Consider the following 25,435-nt stretch of genomic DNA (forward strand, 5'->3'; position numbering starts at 1 on the left):
CTTCACGGTGCCCGGGTCGGGAGCTGGGTCCAGCACCAGTGCGCTCGGGTGCTCGGCCCCAGGGCTGGCTGGCTGTTAGAATGAGGGGCCCGGTGGGGGGTGTACTGCCAGACCGGCCACACCACCAAGTGTCCTGAGCAGGTCACGCTCCGGTTTACGTCCACATCCTGCGGGAATTAGGATTCCTCTCCCGACACGGTGGCCTCGATTACGTGTCGCAGCAACTTTCCAAAGCTTATCTGGTTTGCCATCGGGTCAAAGTCAGGTTCGAAGAGAAGTCCCATCCTCTGAGTAGGTGGCCTTCCGGGACACAACGCCAGAACCCGGACAGCTTGGGGGCCAGCCTGTCCCGATGTGCGCTGTGCCCCTGGGCTGCCGGACCCCGCAACCGGCCGGCAGTGATAGCCACTGTAAAGCCAGGAGCCCCCAGGGGAGCCGACCACCCAGCCGTGTGCGCTCCCCTCCTTGCCCTACCACCGGAGCCAGAGCCCCGGGTCCGCTCCACCCCAGCCTGGTCGAAACTGACAGTTTGGAACTTGCCGTCTGGGCTCATGGCTCCTCTTGGCTAGACTTAGCAGGTGCCTGTCCAGGGAAGGGTAAGAGCCGCACCCCAAGCCAACTCTCCCCCGCCCAGTCTGGTGGAAAGAACATTCTGGGCCGGGCGTCTGGGAAAAGGAAGTCCTCTGTTATGTAATGGGTCCTCGGGCATCCTTGCCTCCAGGGAACACGATGGCTGAGATCCTGGCTCGTGTGGTTAACGTGTAAAACGGGGGATAATTAAGGGTCGTCCCTCCACTTCCGTGTCTGTCCCCTAGGCCGCCCCCCGTGTCCAGGTACAGTCTTCACAGCTAGGGGGGCCCCGCCACATGACACGTGCTGACCTATCCCCTTCGACGCCTGCTTGCCTTTCCTCCCACCCGAGGGCCTTTGCACATGCTGCTTCCCGTTCTTGGAACTCTGACCTAACTCACCGCTCACGCTTCCTCTGGCAGCTCAGACCAGGCCTGCCCCGTCCCCTCAGCCACCCCCGCAGCACCCCGGTGGGCCCTCCCACCTTCCTCCCCCAGCCAGCCTGCCCCTGCACCAAGCCCCCCTGCCCTCTCTCCTCCTCTCTCTCGAATGGATTAAAGCAAGACGGAAGGGTTTTGTTTTCTAATTTGTATTTTCGTCATTGAAACGTGAAATACAATCTCCAACGTCGTGAGGGAAAACGGGCTAATGTGGCAGCTCGGTCTGGTGAAAATGAAGTTTCTGTGGGTTTCCCGCTGGTCGTTCCCGGCAGCCCCCCTTCAGTCATTACGTCTCGGCTGGACATGCCCTCCTGCACTCTCCTCTGTACCCACTTCCCCCGGGCCTCCACCTCCTCCTGCTCCCGCCCCTCCCCTGCTCTCCCCACACCCAGCTCCCCCCCCCCCCCCCCCCCCCCCCCCCCGGTGACCGTTGCCACCAGCCCACAGGCAGCCTCACTCAGCAGGAGGGGCTCAGCCTGTGGTGCTCAGGGGTTTCAGGGCTGAAGGAGGCCTGTGTTCCAAGGGGCATGGTTTGAGGGCGGGGCCTTCTGGGACACCGCCTCCGGGATGCCCTCCGACTTCCTCTGGTGGTGCCTTTCCAGTCTTGCCCAACCCAGGACTTCTGTGCTTGCCTCAGCCACCCGCAGGAATGAGGTGCCACCTGGGCCCCCGCCCTGCATCCTTGCAGCCTTCATGTCAGGCTGGCCAGGACCCCCGGCCCCCCCCGGGCCCTCCCCCTGCCCCTGGTCCCCTTGAGCAGCGTCTACCCCCGGAACTGGCTGTCAGGACCATGGGGAACGGTGCTGGGTGCCCCTGGTGTCACAAAGCGGGGGGAGCGCACAGCCTGGCCCCCGGTTCCTCCACTGGACGCGGTGCCCACCCAGCAGGCTGTTCGGAAAAGACACAGAAGATGCTGACACGCATCTCGTGGGGGGCTGGTGTGGGCAGGGGGCAAGGCTGGGGCCTCGCGGGTGTGGACCCCCCCCCCCGGCAGCCACGGCATATTCTTCAGTTCATAAAGGAGACCCGCGCGCGTGTGTGGCCAGACCCCCCCGGCCAAAGGGCAGCGAGAGTCCCGCACACGTTGAACCTCCCCCCCCCCACCAGTCTCCAGGCCGGGGTCGATCTGCCAGTGCCCCGCGACTGGGGCGCCGTCCCCCCACTCTCCTCCCTGGGGACCGGGGCTCAGCCCCCTTCCCCCCATTTTGCGGCACTTACGGGACGCCGAGGCGCCAGGGGCAGCTCTGTGCCGGGGCCGTGGCAGGTGCGCCACCCCACTGTCCCTGCCCTCAAGGGAGGAGACCCCCGAGCACCCCCGCAGGTGCAGGGGGCAGCCGTCAGCTCGGCCCGAGGAGGCTCTTCCTGGAGAGCTGGCCTGGGCTGACACACAGAGCACAGCAGCCAGCACCCGCCCTGCAGAGGCGGTCACAGGCTCAGCGGTGTCCCCCCCCAAAATAGTCCACATCCTGGCCCCGGTGCCTTTGGAGAACGTGCCCTCATCCAGGAAAACGGTCCTGGCAGACACAGCTATGGTAAAGACCTTGAGATGGGATCATTCTGGCTGAGGTGAGTGTCCTCACGCAGAGGGCGAGATGGGGGCACAGGGGAGGGGCCGTGTCGTGGCCGCAAGCCAAGGGACCCTGAGAATCAGCAGCCAGGAGAAGTGAGAAGAGGTGGGACGGGTCCTCCCTCAGAGACCCCAGATGCCACTTACCCTGCTGACAATATGACTTCAGACCCCGGCCTCCAAACTGTGGGAACAAATTTCTGCTATCTTAAGCCCTCAGTGTGTGGTACTTTGTCGAAGCCGTTCTAGCAAACTAATTCAGGTGGTGATCTCCCCATTGCAGGAGGCATGCAAGCAGAGGGCTGGGCGCTGGAGGGAGGACCGACCCTGGGGACTCAATGTATCTATCCCTCCATCGGAAGCGGCATTTCCTCCAGGCCAGCGAGGGACAAGGGTCTCCCTTAACCCTGTCCTGCTCCCCGGGACATAGGCCCAGCAAGCCCACTGACAGGTGCAGACGCCGGGAGAGCCCTCCTCCCTCAAGGGGTCTCCGCATCCCTGGAGTCTCAGGGGTGGCGCCTGCCTGGTGCGGATGCTGGCCACTGCCCGCATGTGGGCAGGCGGGGTCCTGGGACGGCAGATGACGCCCTCCCTCCACCCTCAGACCCTATTCAGCTGGGGGACGCTTCAGATTCTGATATGAGGGACCAGGACGCACAGGGCCCTGGGTCTTGGTGGGTGACCAGGGGACTCGGGGGGGTGGTGTCCAAACGCCAGCCATTCAAAGCTTCACCAGATCACCTCCCACTGTCCTTTCCAGGGTAACAAAGGCGCCCGGCGCGGTCACCCCACAGCCCCATGGCCCAGCTCCTGGAGCGCCTTCTGGAACGTCTCCCACCTGTGCAGGAGGGGGCGGGCACTGATGCCCCTCCTGGAACACTGGCTACAAACAGGACCGACCTCGCGTCCACGACCTGGGGGACCGGCCCCCGAGGAGCTCCGTGCGGCAGTGTGAGTGACGGAGGCCACCCCGGCTGCCGGGCCCACGGCTCCCCGTGGCCAAAACATCCCGGCGCGTCCATCCGTCGGCAGTGGGCAGCCTGGGGCAGGGTCCCTCCGGGCGGGGGAGGGAGAGGAGGAGGGGGGTGGGCACGGGCCCGCCCTGGGCGGGGAGGAGACAGGGGCACCCACCGGGAGGGGAGGAGGAAGCTCAGCGGGCACTTCCCCGGGAGGAAGCGGCCCGGATTTCCCCCAGGTGTGGCTGGAGGTATAAAGGGCGCCGGGAGCCGGGAGGCTCCAGGACCGCAGCAGCCGGTGCACCTGCCTCTTGCAGCCCAGCGCCGCCGCCGCCGCCACCATGGTGAGCCGCCGCGTCTCCCCACGCCCCGACCTGGGCGGGGCCACCTGGCCCTGAAGGGCTGGTGGCTTGCCGCCCCCACACGGAGGACGGAGGACGTTGGGATGGGGTCCAGGAAGCCCCCCAAGGCTGGGGACAGGAGGCAGCCGGGCCCCAGGAGCTCTGGTGCTCTGGGGAGCTCGGGCTGCAGGGCTAGCCCCAACTTGGGAGAGAGGGCTGTACCCCGTCTTTCCACAGGAAATGGGGCAAGCCGGGGCGGGGTGGGGGGGCGGTGAGTGCCCCCTTCCCTGGGCGCCCCCTGACCTGACTCCCCAATGCCTACCCGCCAGCTCCTCCCTGGCCTCTTGCTTCTGTTCTGGACGCCTGCCAGCCTGGCCCGCCACGGCCCCCAGCTCTGGGGGGGCCCCCACGCCCACGGGACCCCACGCTGCTACTCGGCCGAGGAGCTGCCTCTGGGCCAGCCCCCGCCGCATCTGCTGGCTCGAGCTGCCAAGTGGGAGCAGGCTTTGCCCGTAGCCCTGGTGTCCAGCCTGGAGGCGGGGGGCCGCAGGAGGCGGCACGACGCCCCCCCCCGCTGGGACCCAGTGCCCGGTGCTGCGTCCGGAGGACGTGCTGGAAGCCGGCATCCACCAGCGTTCCATCTCCCCCTGGAGATACCGGTGAGGGCCGGGGGGCGCCCTGCGTGCTGGGGTCCCCGCTCCGTGCTGTTGGGCCATCCCCACCCCCCTCTGAGCCTCAGCGTCTCCGCCTGTTAGATGGGACGGTCACCCCCAGGCCGGGAGGGTGGGGCCCCATCAGCGGGGCGCCTCCTTGCCGCTGTGGTGGGCAAGAGTCCGGCCCGGCTCGGTGGCCAGGGACGCCCTGGAGAATGCCGAGGTCCGCGCCTGAGCCCCTGCAGGGGTGGGCGGGTGGGGGGCGCTGGGCCGGGGTGGGGTGGGGGGGGGGGAAGGGTGGCGGGGAGGGGGGGGGGGCTCACTCACCGAGGCCCCGCCCCGTCTGTCCCCGCAGCGTGGACACGGACGAGAGCCGCTACCCGCAGAAGCTGGCCTTCGCCCAGTGCCTGTGCCGGGGCTGCGTCAGCGCCAGGACGGGCCGCGAGACGGCGGCGCTCAACTCGGTGCCCCTGCTGCAGAGCCTGCTGGTGCTGCGCCGCCAGCCCTGCTCGCGGGAGGCCACGGGACTGCCCACGCCCGGGGCCTTCTCCTTCCACGCGGAGTTCATCCGCGTGCCCGTCGGCTGCACCTGTGTCCTGCCCAGGTCGGCTCGGTGAGCCCCGGCCTCGGCCGGCGTCGCCTGCGCCCCCCCCCCGACCCCGCGCTGGACAGTCGGGGGGCTCTCCTGGGAGGGCCCCCCTATGTATGGGTATTTATTGCTTATTTATTTGCCCCACGGGGTCCCCAGGCAGGTACCGAGGCTCCGGGCCTCGGGGCCTCGGAACGACGGCCGGACGCCACGCCCCAAACGGTTGTGTCCCCCGTGCCTGGAGGGTGACTCTGCTGCTCGGGCCCGTCTCGAGACTCGGTTTACCCTTTCTGCAAAAACAGTTGGGCTGGAAGGACTCTTTGTCTTCTTCTAGAACTGTCTTAAACACCACGAACGGTGTTCTGATGACGCCTCCATCTCGGTGTTCCCCCGGGGCTCCCCTCACACCCTCCCTGGCCTCACGCTGCTCCCGGCCCCCCAAGCTTCCCCTCCCCAGCCCCCCAGAGGAAGAGGTACCCCTGTATCTCCAAAGCAACTATTTTAAGTGTCAACCCGTCGTTAAACTGACAAACGTCCCCCAGAGCACACTGTGGGAGGGCAGAGGGCCGATGGTTGAAGGCACACCCTCCCCCTCCCCCCCCCCCCCCCCCCCCCCCCGCCTGGCCCTCGGCACCGGGCTGGTCCCGCGGGGGCAGCCACCGGCCCTAGATTCTCGTGTCCTCCCAGGAAGGTCCCAAGGTCATCCACTTGGGAGATGTGCTTTGACGCAGGTGTGCCCCGCTGGCCCTGGCAGGGCCTTGGCACCTGAGGGGTTCCCATTCTGGCCGTGTTGTGGCCAGGCCCTCCTCCACCAAGGGGACTCCCCCTCTGCCCCACAGACAGCGTCTTAGGGAACTGGGGGAGTCCGCTCAGGGGGGACACACCTCCGGCGTCTGAACGTCCCCTCCAGCCCCGCCAGAGACCTAGGCGGATCTCGCTGCCTGGACGGCCCTGGGGCTTCGGCCCCCCCAGCAGGGACCCGGCAGAGCCCGGCAGCCCTGAGGCCAGGCACCCCAGCCTCCTGCAGAGCGTCCTGGCTCACAGCGTGACTACGCAGGTCAGGGCCGGGGGCGCTCGGTGTGTGGCCTCAGCAGGTGTGGAGAGGGGTCCCGGGCAGCTCTGGCTCAGCTACACCCCCCTCAGAGCCTCAGTTTCCCCAGCCTAAGGGGTGACTGCCGTAGGGGCCGCAGGGCTCTTTTCAGAAGCTCCCTGATGGATGGACCACTTTCACCCCCGATCAAGGTCCACTGTGTTCAAACAAGCCCGCGGGAGGTGTTCGGGGTGATCTTTGTGTGGGGTCTGAAGGACACTCTGCCCGTGGGTGGCCACACCGGTCGTCGGCTGGTGAAGGAGTGAAGGCCCCGGGGAGGGGGGAGGGGCTTCCAAACTGAGGTTCCAGGAGACCCAGAGGCCACCTGAGCAGGGACCAGCCTTGCAGTAGAGGGAACAGCCTGTGTCTGGGGGGCAAGGGGCATCCCTGTGGCTGGAGTGGCAGGAGGGGGCGGGGGGGGGGGGCGCGGCATCCGTCCCGGGCTGTGGGTTCAGTGAGGACAGGCGGGGGTGGGGGAGGCAGGGGGGCGGGGAGCGCCCATCCTGGATTTATTTATGCAGAAGGCAGAGCTGGGATTGGGTGTGGTGTGTACACGGGGAGTGAGGGAGCCTGCTCTCCACGGTTTATTTTGGGAGCCACGTGGGGGACAGCCGGAGACGCCCGTCACACGACCTCGTCGACCACCGGGACCGGGTTCTCCTGAGGGCCGCCGGAAACGCCTGCCGATGCCGCGGCCTCCTCCTCGCTGGACTTCTTTCGGGCCTCGGCCGGGGGCCGGGGCGGGGGGTTGCTGGGCGGCTGCTTGATGGTGCCCCCGACCTGCGGCCGCTCCTTGGGCTTGGGCTGGGGCTCGATGGGGGTCCACTGCTCTCCGTGGAAGGCTGCCTGCAGGACGCAGAGGAGCCGGGTCACAGATGGGCTGACCTGGCCTCCCGGAGGCCGGTTCTGCCCCGCCCGGGGGAACTGGGCAGGACCCACGTGTGAACCCACTAAGTCCAGAGTGACAGCCAGGACCCCAGACTCCAGCTGCTTCACTATGGGGTGGGGGACCCTGAAAGCGGGGCAGGGCAAGTGGAGGCCACTCCTAGGCACACGCTCCAAGCCGGGGCTGGCCCCAACCAAGGCTGGGGCAGGGCAGGAGGCAGGCCTTTCTATCACACAATGTCTGGCAGGCCGGGCGTCTGCGAGGAGTGAGGGGCCCAGGAGGGCAGCCGAGGGGGGCGGGGAGGGCGGGCCCTTTCTGCCCTGGAGCCTCCCCAGGGGCACCAGCCACGGTGGAGACCCCAGACTCTGGCTGAATGCAGACTCCTGGGCCCCGGGGCCCTACGGCAGGCCGGGACAGCCTGGGAATGTATGCTTTCCATCTGTACCCCACAATCCTCGACGGATAATAAAGTGTGGTGTCACGTCACTCATGAAGCAGAAGAACAGATGTCCCACCTCCGGACTTAAAACTAGCACATCCCCCCTGAAAAGTAAACCACACTGCCGACACGAGAGAGTGCAGACAAATGTGGTTTGCAGGGGAGGGTGGAGGGGGGGAAGCAGGGGCGGGGCAGGGGGGGCGGGGAAAATGCACAAACCAGAAAGCGGACACAGGTGAACCTCTGCTCGTCCGCCCAGGGAAGGATTTCACAAAGTTAACAGACCCTCAAGGGGGGCGGGGGGAGCATTCAGCGTCAGACGCTCCCCCCCCCCCAAAGCCTCCACGATGAAAACATACATAAGATTCCCCCCAATTAGTAAGGAACAGACGAAACCGCCAGGGAAAAATGGGCAAATGACACGAACAGGCCAATTCCGAGAGGAAGGAAGGTCAGACAGGAGTCGAAAGCGGCCGTGGCCCGGCGCACCGGCGGTCAGGCGGGGTGGGCGTGTCCTGCGGGTGACCTCTGACCCAGCAGTTCCGCTGCTGCGGGTCCTTGAGGGGCCGGCCGCGTGTGGAGGGTCCGGGGCTGGATGCGGGCGACACCACGACCGCAGTGGGGAGAGCGGCCGGCCGGCCCGCAGGAAGGGCTCTCTAGCGGGAGCACAGGGCGGGCGGGAACGGCCCACAACGGTCAGAGCCCAGTCGTCACGCCGCCCCGTCCCAAAGAACACGTGCGAACACCACTGTAGTCATCCAGCAGAGAGGTCGGGAGCACCTGCCCCGGAGCCTGTGCGGGAGGACCGTCCACGGCCGCCCGCCGCCCTTCTACAAAGACAGCCTGACCACGGGGCCTTAGCACGCGTCCCAACCCGGCAAACCCGATGGGGCAGCTCTGGAAAGTGTCCGCGTGGCGTCGGCACCCCTAACGAGCTCCGAGGAAGCGCTCCTGACGGCGCCCCAAGTTGGGCCAAGGATGGCTTGGACGAGAGAAGAGTGACGATGATGCCAATCCGGCTGGGCCCTGGCTGGCCGTGTGACCCGGGCCAGCCACGTCACCTCTCTGAGTTTCTACTTCCTTATCTGCGAAGCGGGGCCCTCGCCACCCACCTCGGGGGCCCGAGGTGTAGACAAAGGAAGCAGCACGCTTTATCCGTGCCACACGTGGCGGCTACGGTCGTCACGACCCCGCCCCGGCATGAGCAAGGACACGGGCTCGGCCTTGGCTCAGCCTGCGCAGCTGGCTTTGGGGACGGGGGGTGGCACGTGCCAGGGGGCGAGCCACAGGGGATGCCACTCACCAGCAGATAGATGCTGCTCGCGATGGCCAGGCAGGCTGTCCCCAGGATGGTGGCAAGCAGGAAGCCGGCAGGTACCGAGAGCCTGAGGAGGGGTGGCGGGGAGGTCAGAGGGGGTGTGCGGCCTCGGGGCGGGGCCAATTGGAGGTGTGCGGGCCCCGGGACCCCGCACGGAGGACGCACCCAGTCCCGCCCAAGGCTGGGTCCCGTAACCCGCTCCCTGCTTCTGCTTGTACCTTAGCACCTCTCGGGGTGCTGGCGCTCGGCCCCCGCCACCATGCCGGAAGGAAGCCGTGTAACAGCGGGGGCCTGTGTTGGCAGCCTCCCCGGCGGTCAAGCCCCAGACACTGGCGCGGGGCCGTGAGCGGGGCCGCCCGGGAGAGCCGGTCGGCTCGGACCCTAGTCTTGCTTCAAACTACGGAGGGTGGAATAAGTCCTTACGCAGCATGAGATGACACGCACAGGTGTGGGGAGCCTCTGGCAAGACCCAGGACCCGGGCTTTGGTCTGGAAAAGTCTCTGACTCGGTGGAAGCCAGGTGGGTGTGGGAGCTTGCTCACCCCAGGTGCAGGACGGCCCGGATGTAGTAGTTCCTGGAGAGAGGTCCCAACACCTTCACCACTTTGGTCAGGTACTTCTGTCCGCTGGGCACACGGGGAGAGAAGACAGACCGTGTCCTGCTCAGCAGCCCCCACCCACCCCACCCCAGCGTACCCCAGGTCCTCCCCCCCCCCCCCCCCCCAGGGACCGAGGGGCCGCGGAAGCTGGGCGCGCTCCGGCCTGCCTGCCCAGGAGGAGCGACCTCCCCTGGTGGGTCGGGCCCGGCCCCCAGAGCAGGGCGGTACACTCACCATCTCTCCATGGTGGACCCCTTTCTCCTCTTCCCGCGGGGGTACTCCAGCAGGCAGATAAAGACACCCGCTACGCTGACATGCCGTTAAGGAACAGCCGAGCTCAGCCCGGGGGCCAGGGTGAGCCCCCTGTGCCGACGAGAAAACAGAGAGGTGCAGCTGCTGCCTGGAGGTCACACAGCTGGGAAACAGCCGGGCAGGGTTTGGACAGGCCTGGCCACTCTGCTGCCCGTCCTGAGCCCTCGGTCCCCTGGCGTCTGCCTCGGCTGGCCGGTCACAGCTGGGCAGACCCCGGGCTGGCCAAGGGGGACAGCTGATAGAAAGGGGGACACGGAGGGGGTCCCCGGGATCCCCGAGGCCTCAGTGCCGGCCCTCACCAGGCCTGGGGCCTCGGGCAAGTTGCCTCCCTGCCCTGAGCCTTGGCCTCCCAACCCCGCGAACCGCGCCTGAGCCGGATCCTGCCGACCCCCCCCGCCCCCCACCCCGCCCCCCGCCGCCGCTGAGGGGCTGAGGGCCCCAGGGCTGCGGCAGCATTCTGCAAACCGAGAAGCGCTGTGCCCCCGGGGGCAGCACCGTCCCCACCCCGAGCCCGGCAGCACCGCCCCGGCTGCGTCCCGGCATCTGCGGAGGCAGGATACATGGAGTACGCGCCGAACCACCAACTGGCGAACTGGCCGGCAGTGGCCACGATGCCCCCCGTGATAAGGACTGTGGGCAGAGGAGAGGCAGGTCAGTGGGGCTGGCGGCTGTAGGGGCTCCGGCCGCCTCTCCCTGTGTCCCCTCCCTCGGCGAGGCCACTGGTCTGTCACCCGTGCTCTGCTCCGCGACAACACGTCTGCCCGTGAAGGGGACACAGGCGGGCGCGGACCCCTAGAAGCAACATGTGAGCGGGGGCGGGGGCGACGGAGCAGCGGGAGCCGGTGGGTGGGGTCCGGACCAGACCAGACCCCAGGGCTCTGCCTCCCCTTGGCACCTCCAGCGTCTACTCCTGTGGACAGCCGTGCCCGGCTGCTCTCCACCTCGATTCCAGCCGTGGGACCCGGGCACCCTGCCCCCACGGCCCTCCCCCCCCCCCCCAGCCGAATCCGTCAGTCTTCCTCTCTGCAGTCCTGCTTCCCGCCGGCTGCTCTGGGAGGCACGATCTGGATCTTTTCTCCCCCGGAATTACATTTTGGCACCTTTTCTGTTGTGATAACATACACATAACATGAAAGGTTCCATTTCAGCCATTTTAAAGTACACGGCTCGATGGGGCGCCTGGGTGGCTCCGTGGGTTAAGTGTCCGACTTCGGCTGAGGCCACGATCTCGCAGTCTGTGAGTTCGAGCCCCGTGTCGGGCTCTGTGCTGACGGCTCAGAGCCCAGAGCCTGCTTTGGATTCTGTGTCTCCCTCTCTCTCTGCCCCTCCCCCGCTCACACGCGGTCTCCCTCAAAAATATCTTAAACAAACACTAAAATAAAACAAAGTACACAGCTCGGTGGCCTAAGTCCACGCACGTTGTCGTGTCCACCCGCAGAACTCCAGCAGCTTCCGAGGGACGAGTACGATGCAGGACGGTGTGCGGGCGTAATCCTGACGACTTTACGGGCGCTCCCCACGTGCCCTGCACGCACCCACATCGACGTGCCCCCCGACCCCAGAAGCCCCCCCCGTGCCCCGTCCAGTCAGGGCCGGCCTCTGCGTCCGGCTCCTTCCGTTCAACAGCTTGTCAAGGCCGTTCGGGTGGCTTCCTGCCGTAGGTATCGACCACGATGGATTTCTCCACTCTTCCGCCTTTGGGACATTTTGGTTGCTGCCAGTTTTGTCCCGTTATGAATAAGCTGACACAGCGTTTAATAGTTTGTAAGAGTTTGTAAGAGTTTTAACAGTTTCCACTAGTTCAAGCCGACAGCAAACCGACCATCCTGGACTTACCGTGGCCGATTTGAAGTTCCTCTTTCTAACAAGCCCCGTGTCACGTTTCCCTCCTCCAGCTATCTTGCTCAAACTTAAATTTTACAATTTCTTGGGGCGCCTGGGTGGCGCAGTCGGTGAAGCGTCCGACTTCAGCCGGGTCACGATCTCGCGGTCCGTGAGTTCGAGCCCCGCGTCGGGCTCTGGGCCGACGGCTCGGAGCCTGGAGCCTGTTTCCGATTCTGTGTCTCCCTCTCTCTCTGCCCCTCCCCCGTTCATGCTCTGTCTCTCTCTGTCCCAAAAATAAATAAAAAATGTTGAAAAAAAAAAAAAAATTTAAATTTTACAATTTCTCTTCCTGGGTCACGTGTGCATTCCAGCTTAACCTCAGCCCCACCCACAGACCTCCCGTGGTGATAAATGATAAATCATTCACCCTTCCAACCGGCCACAGCCTGTTCAGCGTTCTGGGCTCAGCGACACCCCCCGCCCTGCTGACGGGCATCCCTCAGGGGGTCCCCGGGGAGTCAGGCTTTCTCTGGGCACCTCAGATTTTATTCCACCGCCTTCTGGCAGTGATTCTCGACGATGAGTGCGTACTCGGCCCGACTCGGCCTGTACTTTTCTCCTCTGGTAAATGGCAAGATTTTCTTCAATGGTCTGTATTTCCATCACAGCGTGTCCCAGAAGGGATCTGTTTTCCGCTGTTCTGCGTTCTGCTTTCTCCTTCGATCGGAGACTCTCCGTTTCTGCAGAACACTCACCCATCACCCTTCGGTATTGCCTCCCTGTGTCCTTCCTCCGGAGCATGACTGTCTTACCTCGGGACCTGCCACCGCCCACAGGGCGGGGCTCCCCCCATCCACCAGACCCCTCCCCCCAACCTGCTTCCCATGGGGGTCCCCTGCCCCGCCCACCCTGCCCACAGGGCAGGTCTCCCCGCACCACTGCGCACGGCTGGCCTCTATTTAACAACCCATCTGTGTCTCTGGGCTGCGGGCGCGAGGGTCCCCCAGCCCCGTCTTACGGGCCCCTAACCTTCTCGTCTTTAGATAGCGTTCAATTCATCCACTGACCTCTAGCGACTTTATTTCTTGACATTCTGCATTAGCTCACTTTCTGCACTGTCCTGTTTTTGCTGTGTAATTCTCTATTCCTTTCCCTCCTTGAACAGTTGTGCACACAGTCGTGGGCGTAAACGCGCGCTCACATTCGCGTGTCTTCCAGAAGGCACCGCAGCCCCAGCCCCTGGAGGTGTGTGTGCTGCCTCTCCCCGGGCCAGTGCTTCCTCCCACGGCGGGCACTTCCTCCCACGGCGGGCGCGCGCGGGCTGCTGGCGGGGCCTGCCTTCCTGCAGCGGTCGGGGACAGACGTCCTTGCAGGGAAGTTACACACTGGCCTCTGCTGGGGGCCTCCGGGTCTCTCTAGTCCTGGATCCGGTTCATCGGAATGTCCCGGTCCAGCACAGGGTAGGGGGCACGCAGCCCTTCCCACACACAGCGCAGGCCTGGGGTTCCGGGGTTTTGCCTCGTTGGTGACTTGTTCCAGCCCTGGCTGCAGGTGGCAAGCGTCCTCGGAGGGGACCACTTCCTACTCCGTCTCTTGTGCAGGTGGGCCTCCCCAGCCGGGTCCAGTCACGTAGCCCAGAATCGCCCGTGTCCACGCAGAGGCCCTGAAACCCCACCGAGTGAGAGTCGAAGCCCCTGACGGTGTCGCTGTTCCCCGGGCCCCCCCTCCTTCGGCCCCCGGACACCACCTTGAATCCTCACTCTGCTTTTCCAGCCCGCAGATTTCCTACTCCTGTGCTGAGCTTTGCTACACATTAACCACGTGTGCTTGCCCGGCAGCGTGCGTGCGGGGTGGGGGCTGGAACAGGGCACTCAGCACACTTGTCTTGGGTGCCTCGTCCCCCCTCCCGAGCTGCAGTTTCGCTGCCTGCCATCAGCAAGAGGGGGGCAAAGACACCGGTGACTCACCAGGACGGCAGGGCTGCTCCGTCACCCACCAAGGCTGACAGAGCCCTAGTAAGTACAGGACGCACCGGAACAAGGAAAGGTGAGGCCTTGGCTCTTGGGGGCCTTACGGTCTTGTCGGGGGAACAGAAATACACATTGGAACTGGAACAGGGAACGTGACGGGAGGCCTGGGGCTACTTTACGTCTGGTGCTCCCCAAAGACTCCTCCAGGCTCGTGGCAATTTGAGCCGAGAAATGAATGGAAAAGCCAGCTGTCCACAGATGCTTCAGACAGAAGATGCCTCTTCAGCAAGGCTCTTGGATCCGCTCAGGAGATCCGGGAACAGAAAGGAAGCAGGTGCCCTCGGAGCTCCGGAGCAGGGAGGGAGCTGGCGGGGCAGGGAAGGGGGCGGCCAGAAGTGGCTTCCGTTGTGTGTACCCGAAAGGCACCGAGGGCTTTGAGCAGCGGGTGACACGGTCTGGTCAGATGGGGCTTTCCACAATAGAAAAACCTGTGGGCTGTGCCTGCTGGTGGGTCTCGCCAGGCCCGAGGGGCCCCAGGGGGCTGAAGTTTATGCCGAGGAGAGAAGTCAACAAAGGGGGAGCCGGGGGACGGGAGTGCCCTGGGGGACCTTCTGACACACCGTCTTGTTTGATGACGAAGAAGGCTGAGCCCGGGCCTCGACCTCACAGTCGGCACAGTGGACGTGAACAGCGTGGGCCCCGTGGCCCCCGTGGGCAGGTGTTAGCTAAGGCCAGGCCAGGCCAGCCTGCTCGCAGTGGGCCTTCAGGGAATGGGGCCCCAGGGCCTAGAACCCTCTACTTCCTGGGAGGGTGGGAGTTGCAGGAAGCGGGTGAGGGTGGTCTGCAGTGGTCTATCTAGGGCGTCCTGCTCCACTGCCTGGGGACAGGGAGAAGGACCATCTAACTGAGCCACCTTGGAGGCCAAAAGCAGGGGTGACCTGCGTGGACGGGGAACAGACTGCTAGGCCCCGGGCCCCCATGTGCTCCTACGGTGCGGGGCTGGGAAGTCTACCTCCGACCCTTCCCTCCCCGGCCGGTCCCAGCTGAATGGTAGTGGGCTGAGACCCTCCTTGCGAGCACGTTCCCCCACCCTGGGCACAGGCTCTTCCTGGGAGTGGCAGGTGCCAGGTGGGAGGGGCCAGGCAGGGCCAGAGCATCTGGGCCCACTCTTGCCTCAGACTCCGTCTGGGACTCAGCTTTACCCCACCCAGTCCTGAGAAGTTCCTGCTTTCGGTACAGGGCTGGGGTGCAGACCCCACGGCTCCTTAACCAGAGCTCTTGAGTACAGGGCCGGGCAGGGTGACTGGGGCCCTGACCCCTTCCCCGGTCTCTCTGGGAGTTGAGCTCAAAGGGGGTCACTCTGGGGGTTTCCAGCCACCTTATGAAATCCCAGATGCCCTTCTGTGCACCTGGGGGCTGGGCCCCAGATGGAGAGCGGCTGCCACCCAGGACGCGAAGAGAGGGAGGCCCTCGCCATCGCTGGGCCAAAGCCCCCATCCAGGGCAGCGGCGGGGGGAGGGGGGTTTGGCGGACACCGACGTCCACATGCCGGGTTTTCCCAACCCTTGGGGGACAGTGACTCCCCGGAAACTACCAAGGACGAAAGGCCTCTTCCCCTGGCTGCAACTTCCTCTTTCAGTGTAGAGGTCCAGACGCGGATGGGGGACTGAAGAGGGTAAGGTTTGGGGGGGTGGGGTGGGCAGGGGGCGGGGGTCTCCGAACCCCCTCCGCAGGCAGAAGTCTCTGACTGCCCGCACCCTACCCCCACCCCTGGCCCGCCCCGCCCCGCCCCGCCGCTGCACGTACCCCACCCCCTTCCCTGCTTCAGTCCCCACTCTCGGAGCCCCCGCGGGGCCGACCCGCAGCCCGAGGTCCCGGCGCACACTCACTCAGGCCGGACGCCAGCGCCTGCTCGTTGGCCCACATGGCCCACTCGATCTGCCCCATAGCGGCGGAGGCGACGACAGCTCGGCGGACTCCGCGGCAACACTGCGGCCCGCGCTCCCGCCGCCCGCCCCTCCCGAGGGCCGGCCCCGCCCCCGCCCCCGCCCCCGGCGGCAGACCCCGCCCCCGGCGGCTCCAGGCCCCGCCCCTCAGGGCAGAAGGGAGCCCGGTTGGGGCCGGCCTCTTCCCCGCCCCCGGCCTCAGGCCCCGCCCCTCCAGGCAGGTGGGAGCTTCGCTCCGGCCCGCCGGCCTCCCACCGCTCGCCCCGACAGCGACAGCCCGGACCGGACCGGAGCAAAGGCGGGCCCTGCCTGTCCCGGGCCTTCCCCCTGGGGGGTGTCCCCTGCAGGCCCAGCCAGCCCGCCCTCGGGCCCAGGCCTCCCGGATCACTTCCTCCTTCCAGCTCCTTCCGGGCGCGCGTGGGCGGGGGAGGCCACCACTTCAACCGGCCAGCTCCACGTCCGAGCATCACGTGGGCTGCTTATGACCAGGGCGATGCCTGGCAGGCTGGGCCAGGGGGAGCAGGCTGTGAGGTGGGTGTACCTGCGGACGAAGACAGAGGCACCCCAGAATGCTCCGCCTCTCCTTGGAGCTTCCAGACCAGGGGTCACGCAGGTGGCAACAGGGGCCTCTCCGAGAGGTGTGGGCAGGCTGCGTTCCTAGAAGGGTTTAAAGGCCCAGAATCTTCACCACGCCCACACAATGGATGCCCCACGAGGCAGCAAGGCCTTCTTGGACGCCAGTACCTGCTCTAGGGACGGTGGCAGGCCCAGCCCCCACTTCCTCATCCGGCCCAGGCACCCCTGTGCTCACAGCACTGACTGGAGGGCAGAAGCCAAGCTTCCGAGAAAATCCGGATTGCAAGAGCCTGCCCCTTTGTCATCCCCTCCACACTGCCCCTTGAGGGTGACTTCAGCAGTGGCGGCCCCGGCCCCAGCCCCGGTCCCTGATGGGAGAGGGGCAGGCGTTCTCCCAGGTGCCCACCCCCTCCCAGAAGCCTGCCTGCACTACGCTGACATTTTGGAAGTGGGGAAGGGTGGCATTCCTATGGTTTCATGATCCAGAAACTCCTGGGCTGAGGGGAATCATGTCCCTAACCAGCACTGCGGCCAAAAAACCCACTTCCCGCCTTCTTTTGTGGACAGGAACTTAAAGCAAGACCCGAACCACACCCCCACGCCTGTCAGGGCTTTAAGGATTGTGTCAGCCACCGAAAGTGGGCCACAGTCGTGGCCACGTGCATGGCCAGCAGGTGACAGAGGGCAGCTTCTTCAGGTGCAAGCTGGCTCCAAGCTCTGCCCATCCTGCCCACACCCTCCAGCCTCTCAGAGCAGGGACCCCAGAGCAGTTGAGAAGGCCCCAGTCAGGAGCACTGTCTTTCTTCCCAGCAGCCCACAGGGCTCCGGGCATCGCGCTCCCACCTCGGTGCCACCCTCCCACCTCCCGCAGGAGACACACCGGTGGTTTTTTTTTTTTTTTTTTTTTTAATTTATTTTTAAAGTAAACTCTCCAGCTGCCAACATGGGCTTGAACTCACGACCCTGTGATCAAGACTCCCACACTCCACCACTGAGCTCGCCAGGCCCCCGCAGTGGTCATTTTACACAGAAACGTTCCATTCACACCTCGTGGCCTGCGTCTGGCAGAGGAGCCGTAGGCGGCTCTCAGGCTTCAAGTCTTCCAGAGGGTCCCTGAGGTCTGCAGAGGCATCCTGTCCTCCGGATCTGAGGAGGGACGCCACCTCCCCATCATATCCGGCACGGCTGCCATCTGGGGCGGTGGCAGCGGCCCCAGAGGGCGAGGCCAGGGAGCCCCGCGTGCCATCCAGCCTGCCACCCGCTGGGGGGCGTGCCCCCGACTGCCCGTGTGGCGCCAATGGTCACTCCAAGTGTCCCAATGTGGCCACAGCAAGTGGCCTGGCCTGGAGCCCGGCGGCTGCCCCTCGAGCCCCCAGTGAGCACAGACTCGCGGCCGCCACACCCAGCACCCCTGTCCCGGTGAAGCGGCCCTTGTCCCAGGGGTGGCTGGGGCTCGTCTTGGGGAAGGTGGTCAAGCAGCTGGCTTCGGCAGGCCGTCGGGGCCCAGGAGGTGGGCGTGAGGGTCGTCCAGCGTTTGAGGCCCAGGGCCCACCTGTCAGGTCGTGCCAACGGGAGAAGGAGGGAAGTGCAGGTCAGAAACTAACAGAGGCTAACAACCCGCGTGGGCCACTGCAGGCAACCGGTCACTGGGCCTCCGTCACCCAGACCTAGGGTGGATAGCACGTGCAAGGTGGAAGGTGGAGACCGTGGCCTCGGTGCTCAGGTCGCGGGACTCAGACTCGGGCAGATCCGAGCAGAACGCCGGCTCGGGCACTCTGAGCTGTGCCCACGTGGCGAGCCCCAAGGGTCCCCAGCACTTGTGAGTCTCCCTAAGTGTCCCCACTCAGCACTGGGGACGCCGGTGGTCCCAGCGTGTTCCCAAGTGCTCCCCTCGCTTGGCGGCGGGGGGGGGGGGGGGGTCCTCAAACATCCACTTTGAGAGTAAGCGAGTGGACGGGACAAACCACGCTGTACCAAACGCTCTGAAAACAGAAAGTGGTGTCACTGTTACCACCAGCAAGCCGGCTTCCTGCCGGGGACAGACCGGGGCCAGGGAGCCCCTTCACCTGCCGGCAGGCTGGCCGTGAGCCCTCAGTGGGCCGGGCCGCTGGGCCTCACCTGCGTGGCGATGATGTACTTGACGCCGCCGGGGGTGGGATCCATATCCAGCGCGGCCCTCAGCTCGTCTGAGAGTGAGGCAGGCCTCACGGGCAGCCCCTTCAGAAACCTGGGGAGAGACGGGCCCCACGTCCTGAGCTCCTGACGGGAGGTGTGCAGTCGGCAGACTCAACACAGGAAGAGCAGCAGTGGCTGCCGGGGGCGGGGGTGGCACTGCCAGAGGGGAGGGGACAGGTCTCCTCTGGGGACGTGCACGGGCTCGGGAACCCAATGAAGTGCATAAAGCCACCGGCCGTGCCCTTCGAGGCTGCTGACGCGGTGAGTAACGCGTGACATGTATTTGACCTCACACACGCAGACACGCAGCCGGGCGCGGGTGCGCGAGAACCTGGCCGCGGTGGCCAAGAAGGGGGGACGAAGCTTAAGAGGGAAACGCCCCGGTGCAAGTGTGAGTCCGTGGCCGTGTTCCCAGCACAGCAAAAGCCTGCAAACCACCCACGGGGTGACGAGGGCAGTGAGTTCAGAGCCTCCCACGAGGGTACCAGCTGCCTTGGGGATCGTCCTTGGTCGTGCGTTCTGTCCATCTGGCAAGGAAGTCAGTCTTCCAGCCCCACCCCACTAGAAGTCATCAGTGTTGCCCCAATTACAGTGACAGAGAGACAACCCCGCGTATTCCCCGCAGCCCTAGCAGGGAGATCTCCCTGCACGGGGAACAGGGACCGCTGGGAGGTCTCCCTGCACGGGGAACAGGGACCGCTGGGAGAAACGCAAAGGCCCCGTGGCCACCTCAAGGCTGGGGCCCTGCCCCACGGGAGCCATCACGCTGCGCACCCGTGGACGCGGCCCCAGGGCTGTGACCTATGTGAGAAGCGCCTGCAGTCACAGGGAGGTGCCCTCGGTCCCTGTAGAGATCGACGCTTGCCACGGGACCCCCGTTCAGCACCACGGCCTCAGATGCCACTGTCCCCAACCTCAGCAGGAGACCCTGCTCCTCCCCCCACGGCCTCCCAAACGCGGGGGCCCCCAACTCACTTGTCTCCGTTGGACTCGGGGGGAAAGCAGTGCCTCACGGCAGCCACGAACTCAGGCACGGTGTCGTCCAGGGTAAAGACCACGGCGTTGGGGCCCGCGTCAAACGTGTACGCCACCTGGAACCCGCGTGGTCAGCGTGAGTGTCCGCGGAGAGGCCGGCCCGGCTCACACCTGTCACCCGCCACGGACACCCGTGGCCGCCCACCAACCCAGGACCAGCCGGGGGGCGGCGCAGGCCGCGGCCCCTCGGCGGCCACGCACCCGGCGCAGCGGTCACGAAAGCAAGCGCCCGCGGGCAGCGGCGTCAAGCGGGCGCCGGGAAGCCTGGTGGCGGGCAGGCCCGTGCTGGGCCACGGCCTCGGGAACCCGCCGCAGGACTTCCGCCCCCAGCTGCCCCCCGGCCCCCGCTAGCCTTGGTCTGCCCGTGGTGGGCGTTGAAGCAGTGCACGAGGCGGACGATGCGTCTGGAGATGTCGCTGAGGTAGGAGATGGGCGGGAAGGTGTCCAGGCAGGTGGCGTGGAACTGGTTGCTGTCCTTCATGGTCAGCCGGCCGAAACCCTGGAAGTCCCGCTCCCGGACACAGTGGGTCATCTCCGCCATGCGCCCCGGCACCACCGCCTCGGCCCGGAACTGCGAGGCGCGGGAGACTTCGCTGAGCGGAGCACAGCGGCCCGTCCCGGCCCCGAGGGACGCAGGACGCGCCCCGGGCGGCCGCCCGCCCCCACCCACCCCAGCCTCACCCTCAGCAGGGGGCTGGTCTCCACGCTGGTCCGCATGCCCGCCGTGCTGCCCATCAGCTTGCGCTCCGCGCTCACCTGCACCGAGACAGACGGCCTGGACCCCGGCCTGCGGCCCCCAGCCCGGAACACCCGTCCCATCCCGTCCCGTCCCGTCCCGCCCCCCCGGGCTCGTGTGGGAAGCGGGACAGCGGTGCCCCCGACCACAGAGGTCGCCCGCCCGGGCGGAGACCGCGCGGTCCCGGGAGCGGCGGCGCGGTCCCGGGAGCGGCAGCCCGGCAGTTGCAGGGAGCCACGGGACCCACGGGGGCCACGGGACGCTTCCACCTCCCGAGGCAGCCGCCCCTCCCAGCCTCACTCACCACAAGTATGAGGACTCGGAGTTCGGGCCAGTGTGACTCGGGGGCCACCTGCCGGGCGACGCTGTCCTTCCCGTCGGCCCGCTCCCCCATCTGCCACTCCACGAAGCCGCCGTACAGGCTCCGACAGGCGCTGCCCGAGCCCCGGCGGGCCACTTCCGAGAGGTCGCTGTCAACCCCGTAGACCCGGGCCAGGGCGTAGGCTGCAGGCACAGGGTACGGGACACAGGGTGCTCAGATGGGCAGGCCGGGGGTGGGGGGGAGCCTTTGAAAACCACGGGGAGCAGAGACCGAGGCAGAGGGACCCGGAGAGGGGCATCAGCGAGACAGCTGGCAGGGCCGGAGTGGGGCTGGCGGCCCGACGGCAGGACACAGAGCTGGGGGCAAGCTCTCTGCCCCCGGCCCCGGGTGCCCTCCCGGCCCTGCTAGGCACCAAGGGCAGCTCAAGCAGAGCACACGAGCTGGCTGGGCAAGTAAGCGACACCCCCGGCGTTCCTTCTAGGTCAGAAATCGTGAGCCCACCGCCTGCCGCTGCGGTGCCCGGCTTGGCGCAGGTGGGGAGGGCGTCCCAGAGAGTGAGCCGGCACGGGGGAAGCAGGGCAGGGGTCTGGACGGAAGGAGGCAGACAGGTTCCCAGTGAGCCTGTCGGAGCACCTGGGGCCAGCTACCTCTCTTGGGATTCTGTCGGGTAAGCGGAGATACTGGCCTTCTCTTAGGCTTGAGCCCGTTTGGGATGGGTTTCTGTCAGGTACAACCTGGAAGGGCCTGTACACAGAGCCCTGGGAGGCTGTATCGTTCGGACGTGTGGCAGGGACTCCCCGTAAGCTGCGAGAATGTGACAGCATTCACAGCATGCACAGCACAGCACCCTATAGGCCCTCGGTCTCCCCGCGGGCACCCACCTAGGCAGGCATAACCAGCCGCGGAGGAGGCCAGGCCCGCGGCCGTGGGGAAGTTGTTCACCGATGCGATGTGAACCTTGTAGCTGAGGCTGAGGGGCGGCGGGTCCTCGTCGCCGGTGCTCCTCCGCTTCCGGGCCAGGCGGCGGACTGAAGGCGGAGGGGACACGGCCACTGGGCAGGTGGCCCCGACCTGCTCCTGGCATCTCACCCGCCGTGAGTCAGGAAGAGGGAGCGGCACAGCCAAAAGCCGGCCTCTGCCCCCAGCTTCTCCTGCAGATGCCCTTCTCGGGGAGGGAAGGTCCCGGCCCCCGCCCCGGCCCCGGCCATGCTCACAGGCAGCCCCCTCCCCCAGGGGGCCTGCGAAGCCAGCAGCACCCTCTGTGCACTCAGACCCTACAGACAGAAGGGGCAGAGGGGAAGGAAGGGCTCGGCCCAGTGTCGCACACATCCCCCGCGGGATCCCACTCACTCTCCCTGAGGCAGGCCTGGAGGCGCGGCTGCCCCACATCTTCCTCCCGGCCATTCAGCCAAATCCGGTCCTCGGTGAAATCCTTGCTGATGGCGGCCGTGGTGGTGGTTTTTAACTGGGAGAGAAAACACAGGGACCACCGCAGGGACGGGTGAGGGCTCAGCGCGCCTTTCCACTGGGGATGGCCCTTCGGGGTCTCCCGCTCAGGAGCAGGAACGGCCTTGCTGGAGAACTGGGCCGTTGAGGCCAAGGCAGGCCGGGCAGGCAGTGAGGAGGCCCCAAGCCAGGTGGCAGGCTTGGCACCAGGCCTGGACTCTGGAGGAGAGCTGGGAGCAGGGGCCTGTGCGCAAAGAGCAGTCCTAACAGGGGGCTGGGGAACTGTTCAGCGGCCGGGAATTTATTGCTACAGTTGTTAAACAAAAGTTCAACCAAAGCATGGTAAATATTTACGTTGCGTTCAGTGCCCATCCGTACTAACCTGGTCTTGGTGCAAGGTGACGCTCAGAGAGGAGTTGATGGGCAGGACCAGGTCCTCATCGCGCTTCCCCCCTGGAACAGACAACCCAAGGCCGGGCCGGTCCATTGCCCAGCCCTGCAAACCATCACGCTGCCCTCGCTCCTCCCCACCAGTGCTCCCCAGTTACCCTCGCTGCCAGCACGCTCTCTCCCCTCCACCCAGAGCCTGCTGGCTCACTGCACAGTGTTAAGTCCTCTTCCTCCTGTGCCGTCGCCGTCAGGAAGTCCTCCCGGATTTCTCCCCACTTCACCAGGCTCCCAGTCCCAGAGCAGAGCTGGAGGCCGGTCCATCCCCTGCTTCATTGCTTGTTTTCTCTTCCTTCATTCATTGAGCAAACTACCTCGGAGTGGCCTTCCAGGCCCCGAGCACTCTGGGTAAGGCTCTCGCCTCCCAAACAAGGGGAGCCCTTGTTCCAGTCTCCCCTGTTGCTCCCCGGAGACACTCAGACCGGCCCCCTCCCCCCGCCCCGGCTCGGCAAAGGGAGCTTCCCACGAGTGGACTGTGGCAGGGCTCTCTGTTAAGCACCCACGTCGGCTGCACTTGTGTGGGGCCTCGGGACAGCAGACGGTTACCGGAGGTGCTAACGACAAGCCCTGGCAGGGGCTCCCGGAGCGCCCAGAAAGCGCCCACTTCAATTCACCCAACGGACTTGACGAAGGCGCGAGAGCCGTTGCAAAGAGAGAAGCGGCCTTTCTAGCAAATGCCGCCAGAACGACTGCACATCCACAGCCCAAAGCGCGGACCTAAGCTTCACACCTTATACAAGAAAGCAACTCAAAACGGAGACTTGAACTTCAAATGGAAAACTATAAAACTTTCAGAAGATCTTCAGGTTGGAGGGCCAAGTAGGTGAGTCTCAGACTTGACCCCAAACGCGTGAGCTTCACCCAGATTTTGAACGCTACGGCTCTTCGAAAGACCCCGTTAGGACGATCGAAAGATAAGCCACAGATGGCGGAAAACATCTGCGAACATCCGACGAAGGATTAGGACGCAGAGGACACAGCAAACTACCAAAACTCGACGGTAAAAAAGTACACAATCCAATTAGGACACGGACATAAGACGCGGGCAGGTGTTTCACCAAAGAGGACGCACAGGTTACAAACAGCACGGGAAACGGTGTCCGGTGTCACTGGCAGGTAGAAAATCATGGAGTAAACCCACAGTCAGAGGTCACCCACCGATCAGAATGGCCGAAGTAAAAGCCAGTGACGACACCAGCGGCCAGAAAGCTGCGTCGCCCACGCGTCGCTGGTGGGAACGGAAAGTGGCAGCCACACGTCAAGTTCAACAGTTTCCTTACACAACTGAAATACGACTACTCTACGGCCCAGCAGTGACACTCCTGGACATTCATCCCCAAAGAATGAAAACCTGTGTTCACACGGCTACCTGCACGCGAACTTTAGAGCAGCTTTCTCCACAATACGCTGGGACAGCGACCTTTCAAAGGGTGTCTGGCTAAGCAGAGCGTGGGTGTCCCCGCCGGGGAACAGGACTCCGCGCTAAGGGAGCAAGTAACGACCCAAGCCAGCGCCCGGTGAATCTCCAAATCACGGCGAGTGACGAGAGCCACTCCCAAGGCTCCACATGAAAGGAACCCGTGGACTGAGCTGTCGAACATGACGGACTTGGAGAGCAGGCTCCAGGTGGCCGGGTTCCAGGACTGTGGGAGCCAAGCCCCAGGGGTGGGTGTCCTGGTGGACACTGTCCCCCGCCCCCGCCGTGGTAAAACCCCCTGTGGACCCTGTTCCTCGTCCCTCCACCTGGGGGGGGGGGATGTCCCCAGCGGACCCTGTCCCCCATCCTGCCCCCCAGGGGAGTGGACGCCCCCACTGCCTTGGGCCCTGTCTCCTGTCCTGCTCCGGGGGGTGGACATCCCTCGTGGACCCTGTCCCCTGTTCCTTCACCTGGAGGTGGACCTCCCGCGTGGACCTGTCACCCGTCCGGCCCCCTGGGGAGTGGACATTCCCCCGTGGACCCTGCCCCCCCGTCCAGCCCCGGGGGACGGATGTCCCCTGTGGACCCTGTCCCCATCCTGTCCCCGGGGATGAACCCCCCCCCCCCCCCGTGGACCCTGTCCCCCGACCCGGAGGTGGGCCTCCCTTGTGCACCCTGTCCCCCATCTCGCCCCCCCGGGGGGTGTGAACCCCCCCACGTGGGCCCTGTCCCTCGTCCCTTCTTCACGCGGGGGTGGACGTCCCTCGTGGACCCTATCCCCCATCCCAGAGGTGGACGTCTCCCGTGGATCCTGTCCCCCGTCCCTCCATCCAGGGGTGGACCTCCCGCGTAGACCCTGTCCCCCGTCCGGGCCCCGTAGACCGTGTCCCGCGCCCGGCCAGGCACTCACAGTACTTGATGACCGCGATGTTGACCGGCGCGGTGCAGGTCACGACCACCAGGGGCTTCTCCTCGGAGGCCATGGCCCAGAAACACTGCGAGCTGAGCCTGCAGCCGGCCAGGCCGGCACCTCACCTGCCCCGCGATTCGCCGGCGGGGAAGCTGTCCTCGCTCCGTCCAATCAGCGGTGGGCCCGGCCACAGCTCCACTTCTCAGCCAATGAGCGGGATCGGACGATGGCCTGCTGACTCTGGGTCCGCCCCCGTGGGCTGGCGGACACGCACCTCCTTTGCGCAGGCGCAAGGACCAACCGAGACGCGGTGCACTCACACGCCGAGTCTACGTAGGCGCTGGGACTGCGCAGGCGCAGGGGTCTGCGCAGGCGCGTGGCGTCGGACTTCCCTAGAGCGGGCTTGGACTCCAGCTGAACCCGGAAAGTTCCCGCGGGCGGACGCGGTAGGGGACCGCGCCCTGAGGGACTGTCCGCCCAGGCTGGGCTCAGGGGGTCCGGGGGCTCAGGCGCCTCAGTAGCTCCAGACGAAAGACGAGGTGACGGCGTCAGGGGTGCCGCCGGGGCTGAAGGGCAAGCCCCGGGGTCCCCCGCGCCCCGGGACAGGTCTTCCCCACGCCCTGCTCCCAGGACAGATCCTCCCCGCCCAGGGTCCCCAGCGCCACGGGACAGGTCCTCCCCACGCCTCGTCCCCCGAGGTCTCCGAGTTCTGGCGTCCCCATGGGACGCACCCCCCACCTCCGGTACTCGCCAGAGCCCCTGGGCTGGGGGGCGCTAAGGGATGAATTGCTTCAGAGCTAGGCTCCTGCAAACCTCTCCTTTTTCTGAGCTCCAGATAAGCAGGGGTCCTTTTTTCACCGTGAAGGCGGATG

General features: G+C 65.9%; 3 protein-coding genes across 7 annotated transcripts; 1 reads left to right on the forward strand and 2 right to left on the reverse strand.

Annotated features, from left to right (window-relative positions):
- The first annotated feature begins 3,724 nt into the window (after positions 1-3,724).
- Positions 3,725-5,485, forward strand: IL17C (interleukin 17C). Its single transcript, XM_058707537.1, is given in 4 exon segments — positions 3,725-3,877; positions 4,204-4,440; positions 4,442-4,533; positions 4,883-5,485. Coding segments are annotated over 4 exon segments (594 nt in total). The 5' UTR covers positions 3,725-3,874; the 3' UTR covers positions 5,145-5,485.
- Positions 5,486-6,679: 1,194 nt separating this feature from the next.
- Positions 6,680-16,025, reverse strand: LOC131500292 (cytochrome b-245 light chain). Of its 5 annotated transcripts, none has more exons than XM_058709287.1 (6): positions 15,443-15,599; positions 10,320-10,389; positions 9,682-9,756; positions 9,391-9,474; positions 8,835-8,916; positions 6,680-7,052 (listed from the first exon to the last, which is right to left on the reverse strand). In XM_058709287.1, the coding sequence occupies exons 1-6, from the start codon at positions 15,498-15,500 to the stop codon at positions 6,831-6,833; spliced, it is 591 nt and encodes a 196-aa protein (XP_058565270.1). In that variant the 5' UTR covers positions 15,501-15,599; the 3' UTR covers positions 6,680-6,830. The 5 variants fall into 5 exon arrangements, with proteins under 5 accessions (XP_058565270.1, XP_058565273.1, XP_058565271.1 ...); XM_058709290.1 differs by lacking the exon at positions 15,443-15,599 and adding an exon at positions 12,651-13,246; XM_058709288.1 differs by lacking the exons at positions 6,680-7,052; positions 8,835-8,916; positions 9,391-9,474; positions 10,320-10,389 and having other exon boundaries at positions 9,683-9,810; positions 15,443-16,025.
- A 940-nt stretch (positions 16,026-16,965) lies between these two features.
- On the reverse strand, positions 16,966-24,760 carry MVD (mevalonate diphosphate decarboxylase). Its single transcript, XM_058709284.1, has 10 exons — positions 24,564-24,760; positions 22,172-22,242; positions 21,694-21,808; positions 21,225-21,371; positions 20,326-20,525; positions 19,967-20,041; positions 19,638-19,856; positions 19,226-19,341; positions 18,194-18,302; positions 16,966-17,627 (listed from the first exon to the last, which is right to left on the reverse strand). Exons 1-10 carry the CDS (start codon positions 24,634-24,636, stop codon positions 17,547-17,549), a joined length of 1,206 nt encoding a protein of 401 aa, XP_058565267.1. The 5' UTR covers positions 24,637-24,760; the 3' UTR covers positions 16,966-17,546.
- Positions 24,761-25,435: the final 675 nt, after the last annotated feature.

The sequence above is a fragment of the Neofelis nebulosa genome, chromosome 17, assembly GCF_028018385.1.
Source record: "Neofelis nebulosa isolate mNeoNeb1 chromosome 17, mNeoNeb1.pri, whole genome shotgun sequence".
Classification (NCBI taxonomy): domain Eukaryota; kingdom Metazoa; phylum Chordata; class Mammalia; order Carnivora; family Felidae; genus Neofelis; species Neofelis nebulosa.

Coding starts and splice junctions, on each gene's coding strand:
- LOC131500292 (XM_058709285.1), bottom strand. CDS start 15,966: ATGCTCGGACGTGGAGCTGGCCGGTTGAAGTGGTGGCCTCCCCCGCCC. Junction 14,042..15,442: donor GGCGCTGGCGTCCGGCCTGA/GTGAGTGTGCGC, acceptor CACAGCCCACAG/GTTTTTCTATTGTGGAAAGC.
- MVD (XM_058709284.1), bottom strand. CDS start 24,636: ATGGCCTCCGAGGAGAAGCCCCTGGTGGTCGTGACCTGCACCGCGCCG. Junction 19,342..19,637: donor CCCACCACGGGCAGACCAAG/GCTAGCGGGGGC, acceptor CGCGGGTTCCAG/GTGGCGTACACGTTTGACGC. Junction 18,303..19,225: donor CCCGAGTCCAACGGAGACAA/GTGAGTTGGGGG, acceptor GTCTCTCCCCAG/GTTTCTGAAGGGGCTGCCCG.